The sequence below is a fragment of the Aquarana catesbeiana genome, linkage group LG13, assembly GCF_042186555.1.
Source record: "Aquarana catesbeiana isolate 2022-GZ linkage group LG13, ASM4218655v1, whole genome shotgun sequence".
NCBI lineage: Eukaryota > Metazoa > Chordata > Amphibia > Anura > Ranidae > Aquarana > Aquarana catesbeiana.
The window spans coordinates 59473181-59497140 of NC_133336.1; the positions used below are offsets into that span (position 1 = coordinate 59473181).

Here is a 23960-nt window from a genome sequence, read left to right on the forward strand (position 1 = left end):
TAATGCACGTGTTGTAAATTTCCAACAAAGTGGAACCATAATTATTAAACAACTCAGTCTTTAGTATTTTAAGCCACCTCCTATCAACCAGCAACACTCCCTGTATTCCAGCCATACTACACCTGTAGCAAGAAATACATTGAAAAGTATAGCAGTTACACATGGATGTTAGATGATCATCTAACTGGCTCTGGCAGCTACCACTATAACAGATCAGATAGGAACTGCTCTGTTTATGGCAGGAAAATCAGTGTCACATACATTCAAGTGTTAAATTGTGTAAGAAATATTTAAAAAGAACATGTGTCTGATAATCAATAAATAGGGACAGTGTCCCTACAGTAGGCGCCAGTCCAGTCCAGCTACTTGCTTCTATCAATGGATTAGTTCCACAGAATACTGGGAACCCAAAACTTGGGGTGCGCTATAATGCAAATCATGACCAGAGCTACAGCCTCCTGCCACACTTGCACCTTCATACTGACCAGTAAGCCATTGTACCTGAAGGAGAAGCTTCCTAGTTTGATTAGCAGGAACCCAAGAGAGTGGCTATTACCGGAATGATCGCTTCAACAGCCATTGCAGTTTGTTAACTATTAAGCTGGTCGTTCACACATTGATTTTACACGCATGGTCTAATAAGTCAGATGTTTGAAATCATTTGTTTATTGAAATGAAAACATTACATTCACCCGAATCAATGTGATCACTTTCAATGTAGAAACTAACTACAGAGCTCAGTCTACAACTGACAATAATGCAGTAATGAGTCTCTGCTGTAACCTTTCCAGATCACAAAAATATTCATGAGATTGCCACTCATGTGCCAAGCATATAATTTGCCTTTCTTGCAGAATGTGAGTTCAGGATTTGAGTCTTTCTTAACAAACCTCCTGCTATTTATAATCAGTAATGACAAAAATCTGGCTCTCTGGGTGAAATAACAAAGACAAAGCCAAATCTGCCATCTGTTTACCACCTTCAGTGATTTCACACAAAAAAGGAATGGCTGACTGGCGGTACCCGTTCACTCAATGTCAGGTGTGAATGCTCGCTGCTTGACTCTTGAAGCTGAGACAATATATGTGCCCCCCACCTAACCAAAAAAATCAGGTTCAGTCATAACGAATAAATCACTGCTAGTTTTTGTGATTGTATCAGTCATCATATCCTGTGAGAAAGAAAATGAGTTCTTCCTTCAATTGCTTTATTATCCATTGCCTTTAAAGAAATACTTTGTTTCCAAAAGTGCTGAGCGTCTATCGATGGTGGAGCACTTCTTCACTATAGGCCGGGTGCAGCAGGACTCAGGTACAAGTTTATAAAATAGCTGCAGGGCTCAGGTTGAACCATAGGTGGGATACTGTAAAGCATTTGAAGAACTAAAGCCAGATGACTGCATGGTTCAAAAACAAATAAAGGGCAGTTGCTGCAGGGCTCAGAAACAAGTATAGACTGGATGCTACAGGACTCAAGGAGAACCTCAAGCCAGATGTTGTAGGGTAAAATTCTGATGCTGCAGGGTTCAGGAACAACTATAGGCAGGATGCTGCAGAGCTCAGCAACATGTATAAGCTGGTTGCTGTAGGTCTCGGGATAACCATAGGTGGGATTCTGCAGGGGTTCAGGAACAAGTATAGGAAGAGATGCGTCAAGGCTCAGAACAAGTATAGTGGGATGCTGCAGGGCTCAGAGAGAACCATAGGTGGGATGTTGCAGGGCTCAGGGAGAACCATAAGTTGGATGCTGCAGAGCTCTTGGGGAAACCTAGCCAGATGCTGCAGAGTTCTGGAACAAGTACAGGATGAGATGCGAAAGGCTCACAGCAAGTATAGCGGGAGTATAGGGCTCAGAGGGGACCATGGGTGGGATGCTGCAGGGCTCAGAGGGGACCATGGGTGGGATGCTGCAGGGCTCAGAGGGGACCATGGGTGGGATGCTGCAGGGCTCAGAGGGGACCATGGGTGGGATGCTGCAGGGCTCCGAGGGGACCATGGGTGGGATGCTGCAGGGCTCCGAAGGGACCATGGGTGGGATGCTGCAGGGCTCCGAGGGGACCATGGGTGGGAAGCTGCAGGGCTCAGAGGGGACCATAGGTGGGATGCTGCAGGGCTCAGAGGGGACCATAGGTGGGATGCTGCAGGGCTCAGAGGGGACCATAGGTGGGATGCTGCAGGGCTCAGAGGGGACCATAGGTGGGATGCTGCAGGGCTCAGAGGGGAACCATGGGTGGGATGCTGCAGGGCTCAGGGGGAACCATGGGTGGGATGCTGCAGGGCTCAGGGGGAACCATAGGTGGGATGCTTCAGGGCTCAGGGGGATAGGTGGGATGCTGCAGGGCTCAGGAGGAACCATAGGAGGGAAGCTGCAGAACTCAGGGGGAACAATAGGTGGGATGCTGCAGGGCTCAGGGGGAACCATAGGCGGGATGCTGCAGGGCTCAGGGGGAACCATAGGCGGGATGCTGCAGGGCTCAGAAAAAACAATGGGTGGGATGCAGCAGGGCTCAGAGAGAACCATGGGTGGGATGCCGCAGGGCTCAAAGAGAACCATGGGTGGGATGCCGCAGGGCTCAGAGAGAACCATGGTGGGATGCTGCAGGGCTCAGAGAGAACAATGGGTGGGATGCTGCAGGGCTCAGAAGGAACCAGAGGTGGGATGCTGCAGGTCTCAGAGGGAACCATGGGGGGGATGCTGCAGGGCTCAGGGAGGACCATAGGTGGGATGCTGCAGGGCTCAGGGAGGACCATAGGTGGGATGCTACAGGGCTCAGGGAGGACCATAGGTGGGATGCTGCAGGGCTCAGAGAGAACAATGGGTGGGATGCTGCAGGGTTCAGAGAGAACCATAGGTGGGATGCTGCAGGGCTCAGGGAGAACCATAGGTGGGATGCTGCAGGGCTCAGGGAGAACCATAGGTGGGATGTTGCAGGGCTCAGGGAGAACCATAGGTGGGATGCTACAGAGTTCTTCAAAAACCACAGCCAGATGCTGCAGAGTTTAGGAACAAGTATAGGATGATACGTGGCAAGGCTCGGAACAGGTATTGCAGGATGCTGCAGGATTCAGAGAGAACCATAGGCAGGATTCTGCAGGGCTCAGAAGGAACCAGAGGTGGGATGCTGCAGGTCTCAGAGGGAACAATGGGGGGGATGCTACAGGGCTCAGGGAGAACCATAGGTGGGATGCTGCATGGCTCAGGGAGGACCATAGGTGGGATGCTGCAGGGCTCAAAGGGAACCATAGGTGGGATGCTGCAGGGCTCAGAGGGAACTATGGGTGGGATGCTGAAGGTCTCAGAGGGAACCATGGGTGGGATGCTGAAGGGCTCAGGGAGAACCATAGGTGAGATGCTGCATTGCTCAGGGAGAACCATGGGTGGAATTCTGCAGGGCTGAGGGAAAACCATAGGTGGGATGCTACAGAGTTCTTCAAAAACCATAGCTAGATGCTGCAGAGTTTAGGAACAAGTATAGGATGATATGTGGCAAAGCTCGGAACAAGTATAGCAGGATGCTGCAGGATTCAGAGAGAACCATAGGCAAGATTTTGCACCAGAGGTGGGATGCTGCAGGGAGAAACATAGGTGGGATTCTTCAGGGTTTGGGAACAAGTACAGGCTTGCAGGGCTCAGGGAAAACCAAGTGCAGAACACTGCTGGGCTCAGAAATCTTAACCTAGTGTCTGCTACCACAAGGAGCTTGGTAAAATAGCTTGTCTGGGATTATATGCATTCTAGTGGATGTTTTGGTGAAGACATTCAGGAGCTGGCAGTGTAGCAGACAGAGGCATGCAATGGTTTGTAATTACAGGTGATGCTCAAACACTGCAAAGGTTGTAATGATGGTATACAACTTAGCAAAAATTGGGAAGCACAGCTTTAGAGCCTGACAAGGTGTGATGAAGAAATGAACACTGGAACTGTGCTAAAATCAGAAATTTCACTAAATGTATCTTAACCACTGGTTGAAGGAAAGAAAATTGCTTGATTCCCTCCTGCTGCGTATTGTTTTCTGACAGCGGGAGGTTTCCCAGTCGTCAGAATACAATGATCATGGCCAGCAGCCACAACCACTGACAGTGATCAAAATCAGTACAACCAGCCTGCCCATAGATGGACTGTAAGTCAGCAGAAACAAGACAAATTTTGACCTATCTATGGCTGACTTTACTGCCAAGGCAATTCTGCATCTCTTTGATGGTTGTAAAAAAACTCTCAGTACTAATTTTTGTATTTCTTAAAACATAAAACTTTCTGTATAGTAAAAAAGCAACCTGCACTGGGGAGTGCCTCTCCATCACAACCAGAGTATCACCAGGATATTGAAACAGGGAGAGATAATGCTTTGGTAAAAGTACTGAGCAAGTGGGTTGTGCCCCCTGTATGCATCTCAAGGATCCATTACCTGCTTTAACTGCATTATACCACTATATAAGACTATAACTGGGGACTAAAGAGCTGAGAAATATTTTATGCTGCACATGAGGCTCTGAAGCGTTACCACATTCTACTACTGTAAATTATAACACACAATATTTCATATTTAAGCCTGACTTATGAACAAAAATCTGTTCTTGCTTTAAGACCCCTTTCACACTGAGGCTTTTTTCAGGCGCCTGTAAAGCGCATGAAAAACACCTTGCCTGCAGTGCCAGTGTGAAGGCCCGAGTGCTTTCCCACTGGGGCGCTACGCTGGCAGGACGTTAAAAAAAAAAGCGGATGGCCCACTGTGAGCGCTCTCTTTTTCTGACTCCCTGAGGGAAACATAGCCCAGCTTAACTTGGACCCTATAGGATATCCTACCTATTGTGCCAACGGCTAATATGCCTCATGCTCCCAGGCACAGGGGACATCCCCTATGGTCAGAAGAATAAGGCAATTTCCAGACCACTTTTTTGAATGGGCACTACATGGGCACATTTAACCATTTATTCGGCTTCTAGCGGGGATTAAAAGCACCCCGCTAGCAGCCGAATAGCACAGCTAAAACGACAGTAAAGTGCTGTCAAAACTAGCGGCGTTTTACTGTCAATGCTCGCCTCAGTGTGAAAGCAGCCTTAAACAATAAAGCCTACCCTTTTTTTGCATAACATGGTATACTGGAAGTACATGTCTGTTACCAATGTCCTACAGATTTAAATGGGGCGCTGCTCCGGCTATATGGGTGCATCCTATTAAATTGATTGGAAAGGCTCGTTTAAAAAACTAAACATGTTATACTTACCTCCTCTGTTGCAGTGGTTTTGCACAGAGCAGCCTGGATCCTCCTCTTCTCGGGTCCCTCTTTGCTGCTCCTAGCCCCTCCCTCCTATCGAGTGCACCCTCAGCCAGCAGCTTTCTTTGGGGGCACCCGAGCCGAGTTAGAGCTCCGTGTATCCATTCCGGCACGAAACCCCTTGACCTGGCCCCGCTCCTCTCTCCCCTGATCTGCTGACTTTGATTGACAGCCGCGGGAGCCAATGGCACCGCTGCTGTGTCTCAGCCAATCAGGAGGAGTGTCCCGGACGGCTTAGACACTCATGGACAGCGCTGGACAGGGATGGGGCTCATTTAAGTAATTGGGGGGGGGCTGCTACACAAAGAAGGTTTTTTTAGAATGCATTAAGATAGAAAAACCTTCTGCCTTTACAACTCCTTTAATGTCTAGCACTAGACTTTTGCCAGTGGAGGAGGCCACAGCTGTCAGATGTGGAGGGTGGACAAAAATCTATGTATTGAGGGGACTGAGGAAAAATTTTAACAAAACATCTACATGTCCTATAGCATTTAAAAGACACTGACAGGGAAAAATTAAAGCTGAAATCCTGGTAAATAAAAAAAAACAAAAAACAAAATAATGCAGTTCTGTATATAAGTTATGACATTTGTTTGTTCAATGCATATAGTGTAAAGCCGGGCATAGATGGAGCGATTTCTCCTATAACAATGGTTGCAGGAAAGATAATCGCTCGATTCCCCCATCAACACAGTCCGTGTTGATGGGGGAATCCCTGCCACGGAGCCATTGTGTTCTGCTGGCAGAAGGCAGGGGGGAGCTGCTCCAGTTGAGAGAACACACAGTATATATTACTAGCAGCTATAGACACTGGCAATTGTCACGTTAAAAATTCGATAGGCTGGTTGTACCCAAGCTGATTGAATGATCAACTTGGGTACAATCAGCCTGCCCATAGGTGGTTTGAATCTCAGCTGGTTCCTGTGGAAGCGGCCAAGATTCGAACTGTCCATGGCCAGCTTAAGTGCCTAATTTTGTCTTGGAATTAGCCTCTTGCAATCCCCTATACAGCAGCCCCCAGATAGAAGGAGGAGCAGGACTGACTGCCAATCAGGTGTGATGAATGAAAATACGTTCACAAGGAACATGATTATAGAAGGAGAAAGCAAAATGAGCAGAAAGGTAACTTTGTCAATCTGCTGCTGCTCTTTCGCTATCCAGTCACTAGGCTAGACTAGGCATGGACAGAAGACACTACTGTATTCTTTAGCTGTCACTGGTGTCATCCATCTGTATGTGTTGTGTGACAGTGCTGTGTAAATCTCTAGACTGGGTGGACAGAAATACAAATCCTTTGGCAGGTAAAACAGCTCTTAATAAATTTAATTTATGTATTTAGCTGTTGGTCTGGAGTTCAGCTTTATGACTATCACTCTGAAGCTCTTGCCTAGATACCTCTCTGCCACGTGATGGTGTCTGGATCGATGTCAAGGCGTACAAACTTTGTGATTTCTTCTTCCGTTAAAGCTGCAGGGTCTGTCTTCTCAATGCCCAGTCTCTGTGCAAATGAAGTTATATCAATACAATGAAATAATCTTGTTTTTCATATTACATTAGACATTCAACCAAGCCAGTACATTTTGTTTCGCTCATTGAAAATATTGGGCTATAGCACACGCCAAAAGAACAATTCAATGCAAAATGATGTTTGTTACATTGCGTGTTAGTATCGCTACGCAGGAAAAGAAATGTGTGATTAATGGGATTTAGCTCATTTTGTTCCCAGTTCCTAAAGTCTAAAGACTGTGAAGGAATAAGAAAACTGTGAAGATTAGCTATTTCTTATTTCACTGTGAAGTAATGCAAAGTTGTTTAGAGGGCACTCAGTCAAACTTTGGGACACTAGAAAAAGCCGTGCTGAATTTATTGGACTGGAAGAACAGGAACTGCCATGTGCTGAGCAAAGCTAACAATCAGCTTTAAATGCCAATTTTCTTACCCAAGTTAAAACCTAGCTCTTTTGTTTTTGTATTTTTTGTCTGTAAAATGGAAAAAAAAATGTTTGATAAATAAAATCTGAATAAAAAAAAAAAATAAAATAAACACAAAAAGCAAAAAGAAAACCTAGATCTAAAACACGTTATTTAGCTTTGGATGAAGTGGAAAAGATCGTTAATTCTGTTCACGTACAAGAAAAATTTTGGAGTTTGAATCAGATTTCGAAAGTTGTGTACACATTGTATGAATATTGAACGATCGTGTCTCATATGAAATTTTACTTACAATTTTCTCATAGTGTGTACCCAACTGAGCGTCTTTCAGGGTTTTATTGCCCTCTCTGCCCCTGTTAGGGTGTTGATAATCAATTAGCCTAAGACAGACTAGATTTGACCCTTTGCTTTCCTTTAACTGGTCCTTGGGGTGAAATTCCTCCCACATACAGCTATGAAAGGGCACTATTCCCCCCATTTACCCCAATGACGGGGCACTATTCCGTCCACTGACACCCAACACCCTCCACTGATAGCAACAATAGGGCACTATTCCTCCCACTGACACCAATGATGGGGCATAGTTCCTTCCACTGACACCAAGGATGGGGCACAATTCCTTCCACTAAAATCAAAAGGGCATTATTCCTCTCACTGACACCAACAATGGGGCATTATTCCTTCCAATGACAGCAATGATGATACATTATTCTTCCCCCTGACACCAGTGATAGGGTACTCTTGTTCCCACTGACACAATGATGGGGCATTATTGCTCCTTCCATTAACCACAGGTGCTAGATCATTTTTTACTCCAACCCTGATGCATTTTTTCACTCCCACTTGTGTACTCTACATTTTGTACTCCTTTTAGACAAAGTATGGCCCCCAAAAGTTTAAAGCAGTGTTTCTCAAACATCTTACAGTCAAGGCACCCTTTAAATTATAGAAAATCTCAAGGCACCCTTTAAAATTATAGAAAATCTCAAGGCATCCTTTAAAATTATTAACAGTCTCAAGGCACCCTATTCTAAAATGTAAAAATCGATTCTAAAAGTTTTACATAATGCAGCAACATTCACACATGGGACACCCAACGTTAGAGGTGATTTATTCTTCCAAAGCAAATACACTTTTGCACACTGGTACTGACTAGTATTCCAATGTTTCTCTTCTCCCTCAATTTCTGTCCATCAGTCAGAGTGGCAGAGGAGGGTCAAACAAAGATGCTCTGGAGGCAACAGACCTCCTCCTTATCAAATGATGACATCATTGGTTGTTAGGATGCTAGTGTCTAGAACAGGGCTCTCAAACTGGTGGCCCTCCAGCTGTTGCAAAACTACAAGTCCCATCATGTCTCTGCCTGTGGGAGTCATGCTTGTAACTGTCAGCCTTGCAATGCCTCATGGGACTTGTAGTTTTGCAACAGCTGGAGAGCCACCAGTTTGAAACCCCTGATCTTGAAAGTCATAATGGTGCATAATGAAAACCGGTTGCTTTATTGACTCTGTGTAACTAAAAGGCAGGCTTGATCCACCTGCTGGTTTGTATACAATTTGTGATCAATTTTTAGGCATTTTGCCAAGGCACCCTGGTTGAAAAAGGCTGTTTTAAAGGATAGTGAACAACCTCAAAGTGAAGGTTTTAAAAGCAAGTACTAGGGGGAAGATCTACTGGATTAGGTGTCTATTCTGATGCCTTGTCTTCCAATGTAATTTCTTGATTAAATCAGTTATCTTTGCAATAGACCCTTTCCAATAGTTCATTAAGAGAAGAACTAATTGCATGCCTTAAAGCGGGGTTCCACCCAAATTTTGAACATTATCTCTATGCATTCTCTTCCTTGCCTAGATGCTGACATGCTGTGTAAAAAAATTTAAATCTCCGTAATTACCTTTTTTTTTTTCTAATCTTCTTAGCACTTCCTGGTTTTCCTCCCATGGGAGTAGGCGTGTTTCTAGCCTCTCCCAGACCTCCCACAGTCCCCTGGGAGCTAGTCTCAGGCTTCCCAGCATGCATTGTGCAACAGCGTCATCACAACATCTCGGTGAATGCTGGGAGCACAGCATTCACCACATCCAGGAAATACATGCTTGTGGGCTTCAAATGCCCACAATGAAGATGGAAACCGCCTTCAGTGAATTTTATAAGTTATTCTTTACAACAAAATCGGACACAGGCGAACTTATTACACAGAACATGTGAGTAGATAATCATGAGAAGAAAAGTTTGTGAATGAACTCCAAAAAAAAAAAAACGATAGATAGGTGGACCCCCGCTTTAAGTTAGCCATACAATAAATTTAGTTTAGAATAACCATTTCATACCTCCAAATTATTAAAATAATCAGACTGATAGGATGAAATATCACTGTATGTGCCTGTGCGTGTCAAGTTGAAGGGTCGGCTTTAAAGTACCCATAGATATTAGATGGAGGTCAGAAAATTCAATAGTTGCATGGTCACTTTTTGAAATGACTGCAGCACAAACATGAAAATCACACCAGGTAAGTCTTTACATGTATGGCCTGTGCACCCCCCTTCTGATATCAGCCCTCTCTTGGGGTACCAATTGCAATCAGCTCGAAAATCCTATCTTGATTTTTTTTTTATTTCTCAGATGTTTGTCGGTGATCTTTGCCCAAGTCAGGGGTGGCCTTTAAACAAAGAAGCATTTTCTAATATAGCAATTCAAGTTCTACACTTTTCTAATCATGCATCTACTTCACATCCGTCTAATACAGTCCTGTTTTTTAACAACGTAGGCTCAATTTGGCATCTACCTTGTATAATGAACTGTTATAAAATCCCTAGCATAATTATTAGTCATCACCACCTATTGAGCCTCCATGCACAAATATCCATTTATGGAAAAAATAAGCAATCTTGGATGTTGCTATGGAGATTTCTACATCACAGGAAATCCTCTGCCAACAAAGGTGTAAAGGAAGTGCCATCACACACATGGCCACCATGTCTTGTCATGCTTTCAATCTGCCTGTCTCTTCATAATAGCACAATCCAGAAATGGCATTAAACTACTAAAGCCCAACCCCAGCTTAGTATATAGCTATATAAACAGTGCCTTGAAAAAGTATTCTTACCCTTTGAATACTGGCCTTTATGGAAGAGTGGCAAGAAGAAAGCCATAAGCAGACATCCCAACCTGCAAAAACTCATTTCAGAGAGGTATTGAGCGTGGCTTAAATGGGGTGTGGTTTTATAGAGTCTGAGATGACTTACATAGAGCAGAATGTAGTAATGTTAAATAGGGAATGTACAGTGCGGAGTGTATGGTGGAGGGTAGTATGTGCAGGAGAGGAGTGTGGAGTGTATGTAGGTGGGTATAATGTGCAGGAGAGGAGTGTGGAGTGTATGTAGGTGGGTACAATGTGCAGGAGAGGAGTGTGGAGTGTATGTAGGTGGGTATAATGTGCAGGAGAGGAGTGTGGAGTGTATGTAGGTGGGTACAATGTGCAGGAGAGGAGTGTGGAGTGTATGTAGGTGGGCATAATGTGCAGGAGAGGAGTGTGGAGTGTATGTAGGTGGGTACAATGTGCAGGAGAGGAGTGTGGAGTGTATGTAGGTGGGCATAATGTGCAGGAGAGGAGTGTGGAGTGTATGTAGGTGGGTGTAATGTGCAGGAGAGGAGTGTGGAGTGTATGTAGGTGGGTATAATGTGCAGGAGAGGAGTGTGGAGTGTATGTAGGTGGGTACAATGTGCAGGAGAGGAGTGTGGAGTGTATGTAGGTGGGTACAATGTGCAGGAGAGGAGTGTGGAGTGTATGTAGGTGGGCATAATGTGCAGGAGAGGAGTGTGGAGTGTATGTAGGTGGGTGTAATGTGCAGGAGAGGAGTGTGGAGTGTATGTAGGTGGGTATAATGTGCAGGAGAGGAGTGTGGAGTGTACAGCGGTGCGTAGTATGTGTAGGATGATGTCAGTAGGGCAGTGGATGGTGTCAGTAGTTCTTTATTACTAATTCTTTACAATTTTATTTATTTATTTATTTTTTTACATTTTATTTTTTGTTTTTTACAATGATTGGGGGTGGGGGTAGTGGACAGTGTCAGTAGAGCAGTGTGTCAGTTTTTTGTTTTTATTATTTTCTCTATTATCTTTTACAATTTTGTTGTTTATTATTTTCTTTAAATCATTTTTTAAAATATTTTTTTCACAGTGCTTCCGGGGAAGGGGTGGGGAGTATGTGGCAGTGATGGTGTCAGTAGTTTTTATTTTTACATATTGTTTTTTTTTTTTACAATTTAATTCTTTTTTAAATGTCTTTTGGTGGGAGGGGGTTGGGGCAGTGGACACTGTTGGTATGGCAGGGGGGTGGTGTCAGTAGTTTTTTTTTTTTAATTAAAAAAATGTATTAATTTATTTATTTTTTTAAATTTATTTTTTATCATTTTTGTTTACAATTTAATTTTTTTAAGAGATATTTTTTTTTTAAGATATCAGGGGTCTAAACAGAACCCTGACATCTCCCCTCTGAGACAGAGAAAGAGGCTGAGGACAGATTCCCCAGTCTGCTTCTCAGCATTGAAGATGAATGGACAGAAGACAGAGGCTCCTGTCCATTCATAAACTAAGTAGAGTAACACACAGGTTACTCTGCTCAGTTTTCACAGGAGTGATTTCACGGTGTCCAATTCAGAAAAGGAAGGGGCCAGTAAATGACCGATCCCTTCCTCCGCTCTCCATCCTGACAAATCCTGTCCTCCTCCTCTGCCCTCCCTCACCCCCCACAGTCGGCTTCCCTATCCTCCCTACGGCTGTGGGGGACAAGAGAGGGAAAAGGAGGAGGAAAGGGAGCCGGAGGATACAAGGAACAGTCGGGGATGATCGGTGCGGCGGGAGGGACAGCTGTGACCGATTTCCCTGTATAGCCTTTTACCCGACAGCCGCAGAAGGGACAGAAGGAGAAGAGGATGTCAGCTATACAGGGATATTGGTGTTCACAGCTGTCCCTTCTGCTGCACCGATCATCCCCAACTGTGAACCAAGGGACTCCACAACGATCAGCCCCACACCTGGGATATCGGGCAGCACTTGCCAGTGTTCGGGAGCCGCAACCGAAATGCGGGAGGCTCCCGCACCTCACAGGAGACTTGGGATGTCTGCATAAGAAGTCTTGTTTGCAGTTTGTTAGAAGCTTTTTGGCCTAAAAGCAAAACGCTATGTGTGGGGGGAAAACTAACACTGCACATCACCCTGAACACACCATCCCCACCGTGAAACATGGTGGTGGCAACATCATGTTGTGGGGAAGCTTTTTTTCAGCAGGGACAGGGAAGCTGGTCAGAGTTGATGGGAAGATGGATGGAGCCAAATACAGGGCAGTCTTAGAAGAAAACCTGTAATGCCGTGTACACACAACCGGACTTTTCGTCAGCAAAGGTCCGACGGAATGAATCCGTCAGACAATTTGATCGTGTGTGGGCTTCATCGGACCTTTTCTGTTGAAAAATCTGACGGACTTTAGAAATAGAACATGTTTCAAATCTTTCCGATGGACTTGAGTCCTATCGAAAAATCCGTTTGTCTGTATGCTAGTCCGATGGACCAAAAACGACGCAAGGGCAGCTATTGGCTACTGGCTATGAACTTCCTTATCCTAGTCCGGTCTACGTCATCACGTTCGAATCAGTCGGACCTTGGTGTGATCATGTGTAGGCAAGTCCGTTTCGTTGGAACTCTGTCCGAACTTCGTTGAAAAGTCCTTCGAAGTTCAGTCCGTTGAAAAATCTGTTCGTGTGTACGCGGCATTAGAGTCTGCAAAAGACTTGAGACCGCTGGAAGGTTCCCCCTTCCAGCAGGACAACGACCCATACAGCCAGAGCTACAATGGAATGGTTTAGATCAGGGATATTAAATTAGCGGACCTCCAGCTGTTGCGGAACTACAAGTCCCATGAGGCATAGCAAGAATCTGACAGCCACAAGCATGACACCCAGAGGCAGGGGCATGATGGGACTAGTTTTGCAACAGCCTGAGGTCCGCTAATTGCATATCCCTGGTTTGGATCAAAGCATATTCATGTGTTAGAATGGCCCAGTCAAAGGCCAAACCTGAATCCAATTGAGAATCTGGGGCAAGACTTGAAAATTGCTGTTAACAGACGCTCTCCATCCAATCTGACAGAGCTCGGGCTATTTTGCAAATAAGGCAATGTCTCTTCTTGCTGAGCCACCTAGAATGTTGGACAGCTCCCTGGACAATTCATTGAATGATAACGCCTTGAACTTTGTTGGTCTTGAACCTTGAACACTTTGCTCCTCTTATGAACTTCAAATTAAAGCCTTGGCTTTTCACTTTCTGCTTGCCGGACTATTGCGCCCTCTCCAGCCAGTATCATACTCTTGTCAGTCTTGCTGCCATCTGTAAATTTGCTATCACTTGTTACTGACCTTTGGCTTGCTCCTCAACTACACTTCTGATTATCCCTACCTGCTATATCTGCTACTCATCTCCTGGTCGGACGATTCTGGGTACCGCGACCTGCTACTAACATGCAGCAAAACCCATCTCCACCATCAGGAGCTCTGGTGAGCACCGGTTAATACTTAGACTCCGTACCTCAGATAAGCCCATGTCATCCGCCAGAGTGACATGCTTCTGTACTTCCAGTGCCTTGAAAAAGTGTTCATACCCCTTAAAATTTTCCACATTTTGTCATGTAACAAATAAAAATGTAAATGTATTTTATTGGGATTTTATGTGATAGACCAACACAAAGTGGCACATAATTGTGGAGTAGAAGGAAATGATAAATAGTTTACAAATTTTTTACAAATAAATATCTGAAAAGTGTGGCGTGCATTTGTATTCAGCCCCCTTTACTCTGATACCCCCTAACTAAAATCTAGTGGAATCAACTGCCTTCAGAAGTCACTAATTAGTAAATAGAGTCCACCTGTGTGCAATTTAATCTCAGTATAAATACAGCTGTTCTGTGAAGCCCTCAGAGGTTTGTTAGAGAACCTTAGTGAACAAACAGCATTATGAAGGCCAAGGAACACACCAGACATGTCAGGGATAAAGAAGTTTAAAGCATGGCTAGGTTTTAAAAAAAATATCCCAAGCTTTGAACATCTCACGGAGCACTTATTATTTGCTTGATTTAAGGTATCTATAAGGGTATTTTTATTTTTTCCAAAATACACCCAAATTTGTATTAACTTGGAATCTGCTCCTGTAGACGTGTACCCCTCCCGCCCCCCCCTCCTTCAGAAAGTCCATGAGCAAGCAGATAACCATCAGACAGCGCCATGCCCCCTGACAATTATTCACTATTAATTGTCTTTCATGTATCTTGTTATCTTTCACGTCTCTCATGCCCCTAAGACTGTTTTAAGTTGTTCTCATTAACATTCACAGCAAGAAAGCAGAAATCCAAAGCCAGCTACACTAGAAAATGAGACCATATTGTATAAAATGAGACTACGCCAAAAAACATTCCTAGAAAGGCAAATGTCAAAACAAACTGTTCAGAAATAGAAACAGCATAAATACGGAGCAAGGAACATGTTTTCAAAGGGAAAATATACTCTTGGCAATCATGTATTAAAGTAAACCAATCACAGCCTAAATGAACATACAATAAAAAAATGATAAGCAGATGTGACTTTCAGAAAAAAATCTCATGTTAAAACGATCAACATGTAAAGTCACCTACAATCACACACAAATTGAGTTTGACTGTTAACTGACCGCAAAAGTTGGAAAAAAAAAAAATTAAAAATAAAAAAAATAAATAAAAAAGGTAATGTCTAATGTTTTGTGAAAGAGCTGCAATGTGTGGTACACACTGCATTAGTGCATAGAAGTTAACCTTAGATAAGATCAAGTTGGATTTGCACAATTTTCAAAAGTTTGCAAACAAATTCAGTAAACACATGCCTTTCCAGAACATCCAGAGTGTTGATTTTTTATTATTTTTTTATTGTATTAACATCCTAGTTTAAAGTTACAATAACAATTTACTTAATTTAATCTTTTTCTATTAACTTTTTTTTTTTCACTCATGGGAGCTTTGGATCTGGTCATTGGAGACCTGATCAAGCTCCCAATGCAGCTCTGCAGCAACAGATCACTTCTAATAATGACCTTTTGCTGTATGCAGGGAAGGCAGGACTAAGAGGAAGTGCTGTGACACTGCACATGATGTCACTTCCTACGTAAACACAATGAGGAAGCATATGTTTAGAATGTTCTGCTACTGAGCTCTTCTATAGAGTGCCCTCATAGCAGGAGTAAAAGGCTAGAAGCTGATCAATTCAGTCACTGACAGCTGCCAGTTTCAATGCTACAGCCTGCTGGAGCCGCTGTCACTAATACCTAATACACACGATCAGAAAATCGGACAAAAAATACCGCTTTTGGAGCGATTATCTGATAATCTGATCGCTGGTACACAGCTTTCGAGAGACGATTACGGCAGGTAATGCAAAATTATCAGAGGGGACAAGCACTAAAATGTTTCTCATACGATAACAGAGCAAACGACTTTCGTTTAAGCAGTATAGTATTTGTCAAGTAACCAAGACTGCACAGGCTCGAAAATAAAAGAATACATTACAATACATTACATTGCATCATTGCAGGACTTTGTATTCTGTCTTAGGGGAATTTTTGTAACTCTAGTAACCTATTGGTTTTCAATAGGAGATTAGCATTAAAAAAAACAGACGATCATTCGTGGGTGCACGAGGCTTAAGTGTGCAGCCCTGATCAGAAGTCTGGAGTACAGTGTTCCCAGTGCTGGTAGGCCACTTTTTAAGCACCAGGGCCACATGCTCAATCTGAAATTCCCAGGTACAGTATCTCACAAAAGTGAGCACACCCCTCATATTCATGTAAATATTTTATTACATCTTTTCATGTGACAACACTGAAGAAATGACACTTTGCTATAATGTAAAGTAGTGAGTGTACAGCTTGTATAACAATGTAAATTTGCTGCCCCCTCAAAATAACTCAACACACAGCCATTAATGTCTAAACAGCTGGCAACAAAAGTGAGTACATCTCTAAGTGAAAATGTCCAAATTGGGCCCAATTAGCCATTTTCCCTCCCCGGTGTCATGTGACTCATTTGTGTTACAAGGTTTCAGGTGTGAATGGGGAGTAGGTGTGTTAAATTTGGTGTTATCACTCTCACTCTCTCATATTGGTCACTGGAAGTTCAACATGGCACCTCATGGCAAAGAACTCTGAGGATCTGAAAAAAAAGAATTGTTGCTCTACATAAAGATGGCCTAGGCTATAAGAAGATTGCCAAGACCCTGAAACTGAGCTGCAGCATGGTGGCCAAGACCATACGGCGGTTTAAGAGGACAGGTTCCACTCAGAACAGGCCTCGCCATGGTAGACCATAGGAGTTAAGTGCACGTGCTCAGCGTCATATCCAGAGGTTATCTTTGGGAAATAGACGTATGAGTGCTGCTAGCATTGCTGCAGAGGTTGAAGGGGTGGGGGTCAGCCTGTCAGTGCTCAGACCATACGCCACACACTGCATCAAATTGGTCTGCATGGCTGTCATCCCAGAAGGAAGCCTCTTCCAAAGATGATGCACGAGAAAGCCCGCAAACAGTTTACTGAGGACAAGTAGACTAAGGACATTTATTACTGGAACCATGTCCTGTGGTCTGATGAGAACAAGATAAACTTATTTGGTTCAGATAGTGGCACATGTGTGTGGTGGCAACCGAGTGAGGAGTACAAAGACAAGTGTGTCTTGCCTACAGTAAAGCATGGTGGTGGGAGTGTCATCGTCTGGGGCTGCATGAGTGCTGTCAGCAATGGGGAGCTACAGCTCATTGAGGGAACCATGAATGCCAACATGTACTGTGACATACTGAAGCAGAGAATGATCCCCTCCCTTCAGAGACTGGGCCGCAAGGCAGTATTCCAACATGATAATGACCCCAAACACACCTCCAAGACGACCACTGCCTTGCTAAAGAAGCTGAGGGTAAAGGTGAAGGACTGGCCAAGCATGTCTCCAGACCTAAACCCTATTGAGCATCTGTGGGGCATCCTCAAACGGAAGGTGGAGGAGCGCAAGTTCTCTAACATCCACCAGCTCTGTTATGTCATCATGGAGGAGTGGAAGAGCACTCCAGTGGCAACATGTGAAGCTCTGGTAAACTCCATGCCCAAGAGGGTTAAGGCAGTGCTGGAAAAGAATGGGGCCACACAAATAATTGACACTTTGGGTCCAATTTGGACATTTTCACTTGGGGTGTACTCACTTTTGTTGCCAGCGGTTTAGACATTAATAGCTGTGTGTTGAGTTATTTTGAGAGGACAGCAAATTTACACCGTTATACAAGCTGTACACTCACTACTTTACATTGTAGCAAAGTGTCATTTCTTCAGTGTTGTCACATGAAAAGATATAATAAAAGATTTACAAAAATATGAGGGGTGTACTCACTTTTGTGAGATGATGTATGTGAAAAGTTCACTTTAGGCCCGGCTCACACGGCACCCGACTTTGAAGTTGAACACCAGCATGACTTTGGAATGACTTGCATGCGACTTCTGTAACAGAAGTCAATGGGAGTCATACCAAAGTTGGACCAAAAGTAGTGCAGGAACCGTTTTTCTAAGTTAGGAGCGACACAAGTCGCACCGATTAGAACGGTTCCATTGCACAGAATGGGGTCCGACTTCTAATGGGACAAGTGCTCCAAAGTCAGAGCGATTGTCGCATTAGTGTGAACCGAGCCTTAAAGAATTTATGTAGAATCTACAAAACTATAAGTCCTGGTCTGGGCAAAGGGGAGCACAAGCAAGGCTCTTCTGGATAAAAATACAGGTGCTTGGTAAGTGCCTTCCCCTACGTAGAACATTTTCCCCACATTCCCAGAAGAAAAATGAAAAAAAACTGCAGAAATTACTTCTTTGTATTCCATAATGCTTTATAATCTCAAGAAATGACAAAACATAGTATAATGTAGCATCAATGAAGCAAAAGAGGGGACCTTTTCTGAAAAAATTTACAAGAAAATCAGTGCAAGTCAGTTTATAACCTCAGTAACATTTTAACCCCGGTGCTTAATAAAGATTTCTAGGGACTAAAACACATCCCTGGACTAGGCAAAAACTCCAACAGGAACAGATTCTTGCAGTCACTTCATCCTTTGCCTGGTTTGGTTTCATACAATATAGCCTTACCTTAAGTCTCCGGATCTGTATGTCTGAAAATCTGCGTACTCCACTGTTGGAAGGGACTAGGCGGTTGTAAAGGGCCTAAAGAACAACAGTAATATGTTAGAAACTCAGGCAGTGAAATTAAGTCTTTGCATTTTTTTTCCAGGGGGTGTGGGTACCTAGTTATCCACTCCCAATTCTGCTCGGATCGCCTAGGTCAGTGATGGCGAACCTTGGCACCCCCGATGTTTTGGAACTACATATCCCATGTGGCTCAACTACACTGCAGAGTACATGAGCATTATGGGAAATGTAGTTCCAAAACATCTGCTGGGGTGCCAAGATTCACCATCACTGGCCTAGGTGATCCAAGTGGCAGTTCTCTTCTCCCCCTCCCGCAGTCTTCTGGGACACGTCACAGGTCATGAACTGCAGTGTGGCTCACGCATGCGCAGTGAGCACCCAGCTGTGAAGCCGCAAGCAGCACAGCCAGCTGCCCACAGTTAAGATGCTGGTGCCGGGAACCCAAAGGCTAGTAAAGAAATAGCTAGGGTGAGGACAGCACTGGACCCAGGACAAATAAGTGTCTTGTTTTAAAAGTCAGCAGCTACAGGATTTGTAGCTGCTGACTTTTATTTTTTTATTTTTTTTCCCCAGAGTGGAGAACCACTTTAATTGCCATGCTATAAACCTAAAGTACACATGCACACGGCTGCAAGGGGGGCATACAGCATGCAAGAGCATACAGAATCTGTGGGGAAACTATGGGATCCATAGCTGCTGTGTGAGGGTGTGATTATGCCAGTAATGAGGTATACCTGTGTACAGCTGCATCCAATAATTGTCTTCTGTGGACAGCTATATACAGCAACCATAGCTCCCGGGGGGGGGGGGGAGATTTTACAAAGGTTATGTATGCTCTTCCATGCTGTATTGCCTCCTTGCAACCGCCTGCATTAACCCCAAATGTTGTGTTCTAACTTGTTATCAGTAATTTATTATAATTGCTTCTATTCTGCTTCTCTGGGCAGCCATAAGTCACATGCTTACGGTGCATTTTACGAGACCATCACTATGACACTAACTTCTTCATCAACTTGGGTGGCTGTCAGCAGCTGCTTAAGAGGCCACTTGAAGTTTCCTTGTACTATGCTGCCCTCACCACAGTCGCAGCAGCTACCCTGCCAGCTGTTATATAGGGGTCCTTAAAGCGGGGGTTCACCCACACTGCCAAAAAAAAAAATATTAAAAGCCAGCAGCTACAAATACTGCAGCTGCTGACTTTTAATACATGGCCACTTACCTGTCCCAGGGTCCAGCGATGTCGGCAGGGGACACCGAGAACCCGCTCGGTTCTCGGCAGCTGCCGCCGCCATCCTAGGTGAGGGAATCAGGAAGTGAAACGTTGCGGCTTCACTTCCCGGTTCCCTACTGCGCATGCGCGAGTCGCGCTGCGCGTCCCTAGTGGTCCCCGCTCTCTCCTGGGAGCTGTGTGTTCCCAGCAGACAGCGCGGTCGGGACGGGAAGAGGCATAGACTCCCATGGGAGTCTATGCCGGAAGTGGGTGCAAATACCTGTCTTAGACAGGTATCTGCACCCCCCTCCCCCCCTGAAAGGTGCCAAATGTGACACCGGAGGGGGGGAGGGTTCCGAAAAGCGGAAGTTCCATTTTCGTGTGGAACTCCGCTTTAAATCCTGCAGGCATGTTCATGTGCATTTAGCTGAGCACAATACAAAGCTCTCAATAGGACCCTATTAAGAGCCATGTATTGCACCCAGAAATCACTGACCAGTGCATGCAGCTGAGGCTCATACAGTCTTTTAAGTGGCACTCCACTTCTGCCCTTTAACCACCCTACACCTGCCATATACCGGTACATTATGGGAGTGGTTAAAGTGTGGGGCAATGCAGGCTTTTTTTTTTTTTATACTACTTAAAATTGTCTACAAAGTCACCTTTTATGGCCCCATCTGTACAGCACAGTCACAGATAACTCATTTAGTCACTGTTTAAAGCTCCTGGGTCATGGATAATTGGATGATTGATGTACATGGCTCAACACTCCCAATCTTGCTGCTACTGATTGCTCCTCCATCACTTTATTGGTGTTATGAAGAAATGTTATAGTACAGCGGGTTGTCAAGGAGAAATCTTGGGAATAAGATGCGTGGAGATTTTTAATTGCTTCTGAAACAAACTTGAAATGACTTCTCACCTTGTCTGACTGTGTCAGCTCATGAAAGATACGTGCGTCAATAGCAGCAGCCACTAGATTGTTAGCTGCGGTGATGGCGTGAATGTCCCCGGTAAGATGGAGGTTAAACTGGAAATAAACAAGGTACATTTAATAAGTGTGATATGAGACAAGGTTTGGACCAAAAAATATTTACACCTAGCAGCCTTGTGCAACAAAATAGTTCCTATACCTAAACCCAATAAAAATGTAATATAATACAACTTGCCAATCCTTAGATGTTAGCAGCTGCATCATTTTTCTTTTTCAGGATTTTTTCATTTATTATCACTTGGTGATCCTGCCAATAACACACTTACCTTCCTATTTCCATAACATAGCAGGGATGTGTTCTTTAAAGTGGAGTTCCACCATAAATTGAACTTCTGCTTTAAGTGATGGTGACCCCCTGACATGCCACATTTGGCATGCCATTTTTTGTGTGTGTGTGTGTGTGAGTCAATCGAGCAATTTTCTTTCCTTCCTGAAGTGCTGTTGTGTTCTGCCAGCAGGGGGCCTTCCCTGCCAGAACACAATGATCGCTGTTGGTGGCTATGGCAGCTATAGCCGCTGCAGCGACTGCATGAAAAAAATCAGAAAGGCTGATTGTACTGAAGCTGATTGACAGATCAAATTCAGTACATCCAGCCTGCTCATAGAGAGATCAAATCTCGCCGGTCTGTGCTGAACCGGCCGTGATTCGATCCATCTATGGCCGGCTTTAGTCAGAAAGAACACAGGCTGGGATGATAACATTGTTTGAAATGGTCAGCTGAGCTCCCTACAGGAGGGTATCAGCTCATTGGAATTCAGGCAGGATCAACAGATATTGTTTTGCATTTATCTAAACAAATATTCCAATAGCCTTTAAAATAAATAACAAAAAGAGATCAAAGAAATGATTGTTAGGTTTTTACATACACTTAAAGGCTTGTTTCACACAGGCCTCAGCTTGTATGAGAGCAATGTGAACAGCAAGCTTTGACAAAGCATTTGTAGAGCTTTCAGCAAGTTTTGATGAAGCTTTTAGAGTACCAGTCATCTCCAGTTTGTAAATGTTGAATACAGAACATAATGGCAGTGCTGATTGCCACTTTAAACAAACTGCTAGCAAACTTCTGCACTTCTATAAGCTTGTTGAAAGCCTGCTAGCAGCTTGCTTAAAGTGGCAATCAGCACTCCCATTAGGATCTGTGTTCAACAGTTACAAACTGGAGTTTAGTGGCACTTTAAAAGCTTCAACAAAACTTGCTGAAAGCTCTGCAATCGCTTTGTCAAAGCTTGCTGTTCACATTGCTCTTATACAAGCTGAAGCCCCTGTGAAACAGGCCTAAGTGCAAATCTGACGGGTTGCTGTAAGTAAGACATAGACAAGAGGATGCTCTTTTGAGCAATATAATTTTTCAGCAAACGTTCACGATAATTGGTTAGTCTTGTGTTCAAGACTGCAAAAAATGACAGAGTTTGGATTTAATGATTTTCCAACTGGACTCAAATTATTATCATTGTGGAGAACTGCAGTCAGTATGAGATTATTAAGTTGCAGGGATGTTTATGCAAAACTGGTCACTCCACCAGCACAAACAGTGGGAAAGTTGAACAATTTTTAGGAAAGTTGCGCATATTCTGAATTGTAGCCAATTTTCATGACATTTTTATCACAAAAGGTCAGATTGTCGGCATTAAGCCGATAGCAGCTGGCTTTCAGTAAAATTACTAAACTAAACTGACACAGTGGAAATAGACATTTACCTCTTCCATGGGGATAACTTGAGAGTATCCTCCTCCTGCAGCTCCACCTATAAACGAGCAAGAACCAAAATAATAAAAATAAAAAAATAAAAATCGCCATTCATTATCTGTCTGGGGAAGGGGTTAGTTGGTCATGTATCAAAGTGGTTGTTAAGAAAACTGCCTTAAAGTGGATGTAAACCCGAATTTTTTTTTTCTTTTTTTGATGTCATAATGTAGAGTATAAGATTCCTATCATTTGAGCCCAGTCTTGCCACACAGAGTTAATCCAGCTCTGAGCAATCCTCTTATTGTTCAGTGAGATAAAACTTGACAAACAGAGAAAAACTTTGTCAAATCCTCCCCCTTGCTGTGAGTGACAGGTGATTTACATATCTCGTGCACTAGCCTAAGACATGCATTATTTTTTAATTCCCACCCCCACTCCTTTCTTCAGCAGCTCTGCAAGGATTGGCTGTTCCACACCTCAGCATGATTTGGCATGCTGAAGTCATGTGGTTACTTTCCTGTCTTTTCACTGGATGTTAGAGATCATAGCAGAAGTTCAGTGTAAGAAATACACAGGAGAAAATGCATATTGACAAGGGGAGTGTAGAGGTGGGCGGGGAGTCTACTGACATCACGACTCCACCCACCGAGCTCCAGACAACAGACCCCGCCCACAGAATCTGCAGTTTTTCGGGTCTCATAACAGACAGAGGGGAGACATTTGACAGGTAAAGATACATGCAGGAGGCTTGTATATCCTTATAGATAACCCCTATGGCAGTAGTTTAGAAAGGATGACATTGGGTTTACATCTACTTTAAATCAAACTAAGGCAGCCCATACATGAATCCATTTTTTCCATTCATCCAGCGGGTTGAATGAAAAAAAAAAAAAAAAAACGGACTTAATTCCCCTATCCACAAGTTGGAGGTAGATGGGGGAATCCTCCTGCTGAGCTATTGTATTCTGAGAGCGGGGAGACTTCCCCACCGCCAGAATACACCGACCAGCGGTTGTCAGTAGATTGACTTCTGTACAACCACCCTGCCCATACATGGATCGAAATTTGTCAGGTTCAGCAGTGACCAGCTGAATTTCGAAACATGTATGGCTGGCTTAAAAGGGAAGTTGTCCTTTCCACTTGCCTTTGATTCCAAATGTTGGTCCTTGAGAAGGTTGTCTGACACAAGCGAACGCATTGAGCTTCAGATGAGCTCCCAGCGCCTGGACCAGTCCGATGGTGGTAGTGCTTTTCCCTTCTCCCAGGGGGGTTGGTGTTATACTGTACAGACAAAGTGCATCTATTAGACAAATAGACTTATGTTCACTAGAGCTTCAGCTTCCACCTGACCTTTGGATGGGAAGCCATTTACCAAATAAGATGATGACAGGCGAATACATTTAGTCAGCAACATTCATATAAAATAAACGATGGGGCAGACAGGCAACATGCATCAGGGGGCTTAAAAATATACCCAATGGATCAGATGGAATATTATCTATGGCAGTATTGGTCCAGCCCAAAACATGGAGACAGTATCATTAATTGATAATGGCTTTTGATGTCGACAGTGCTGTGAGTGAAATGGAAATACAAGGGGGTCTCATTAACAAAATTCC

At 43.9% G+C, this 23960-nt stretch overlaps 1 protein-coding gene across 1 annotated transcript in view; it reads right to left on the minus strand.

Moving 5' to 3' along the window:
• The window catches only part of MTHFD1 (methylenetetrahydrofolate dehydrogenase, cyclohydrolase and formyltetrahydrofolate synthetase 1), a 146830-nt gene that overhangs the window by 44254 nt on the left and 78616 nt on the right, over nt 1-23960 (minus strand). Inside the window, exons 12-16 of the mRNA XM_073609414.1 lie at nt 23486-23622; nt 22353-22399; nt 20583-20690; nt 18391-18465; nt 6671-6773 (exon numbers count right to left, since the gene is read on the minus strand). Of these exons, the coding sequence (XP_073465515.1) occupies nt 6671-6773; nt 18391-18465; nt 20583-20690; nt 22353-22399; nt 23486-23622 (470 nt within the window). The remainder of the gene's footprint in view (nt 1-6670; nt 6774-18390; nt 18466-20582; nt 20691-22352; nt 22400-23485; nt 23623-23960) is intronic.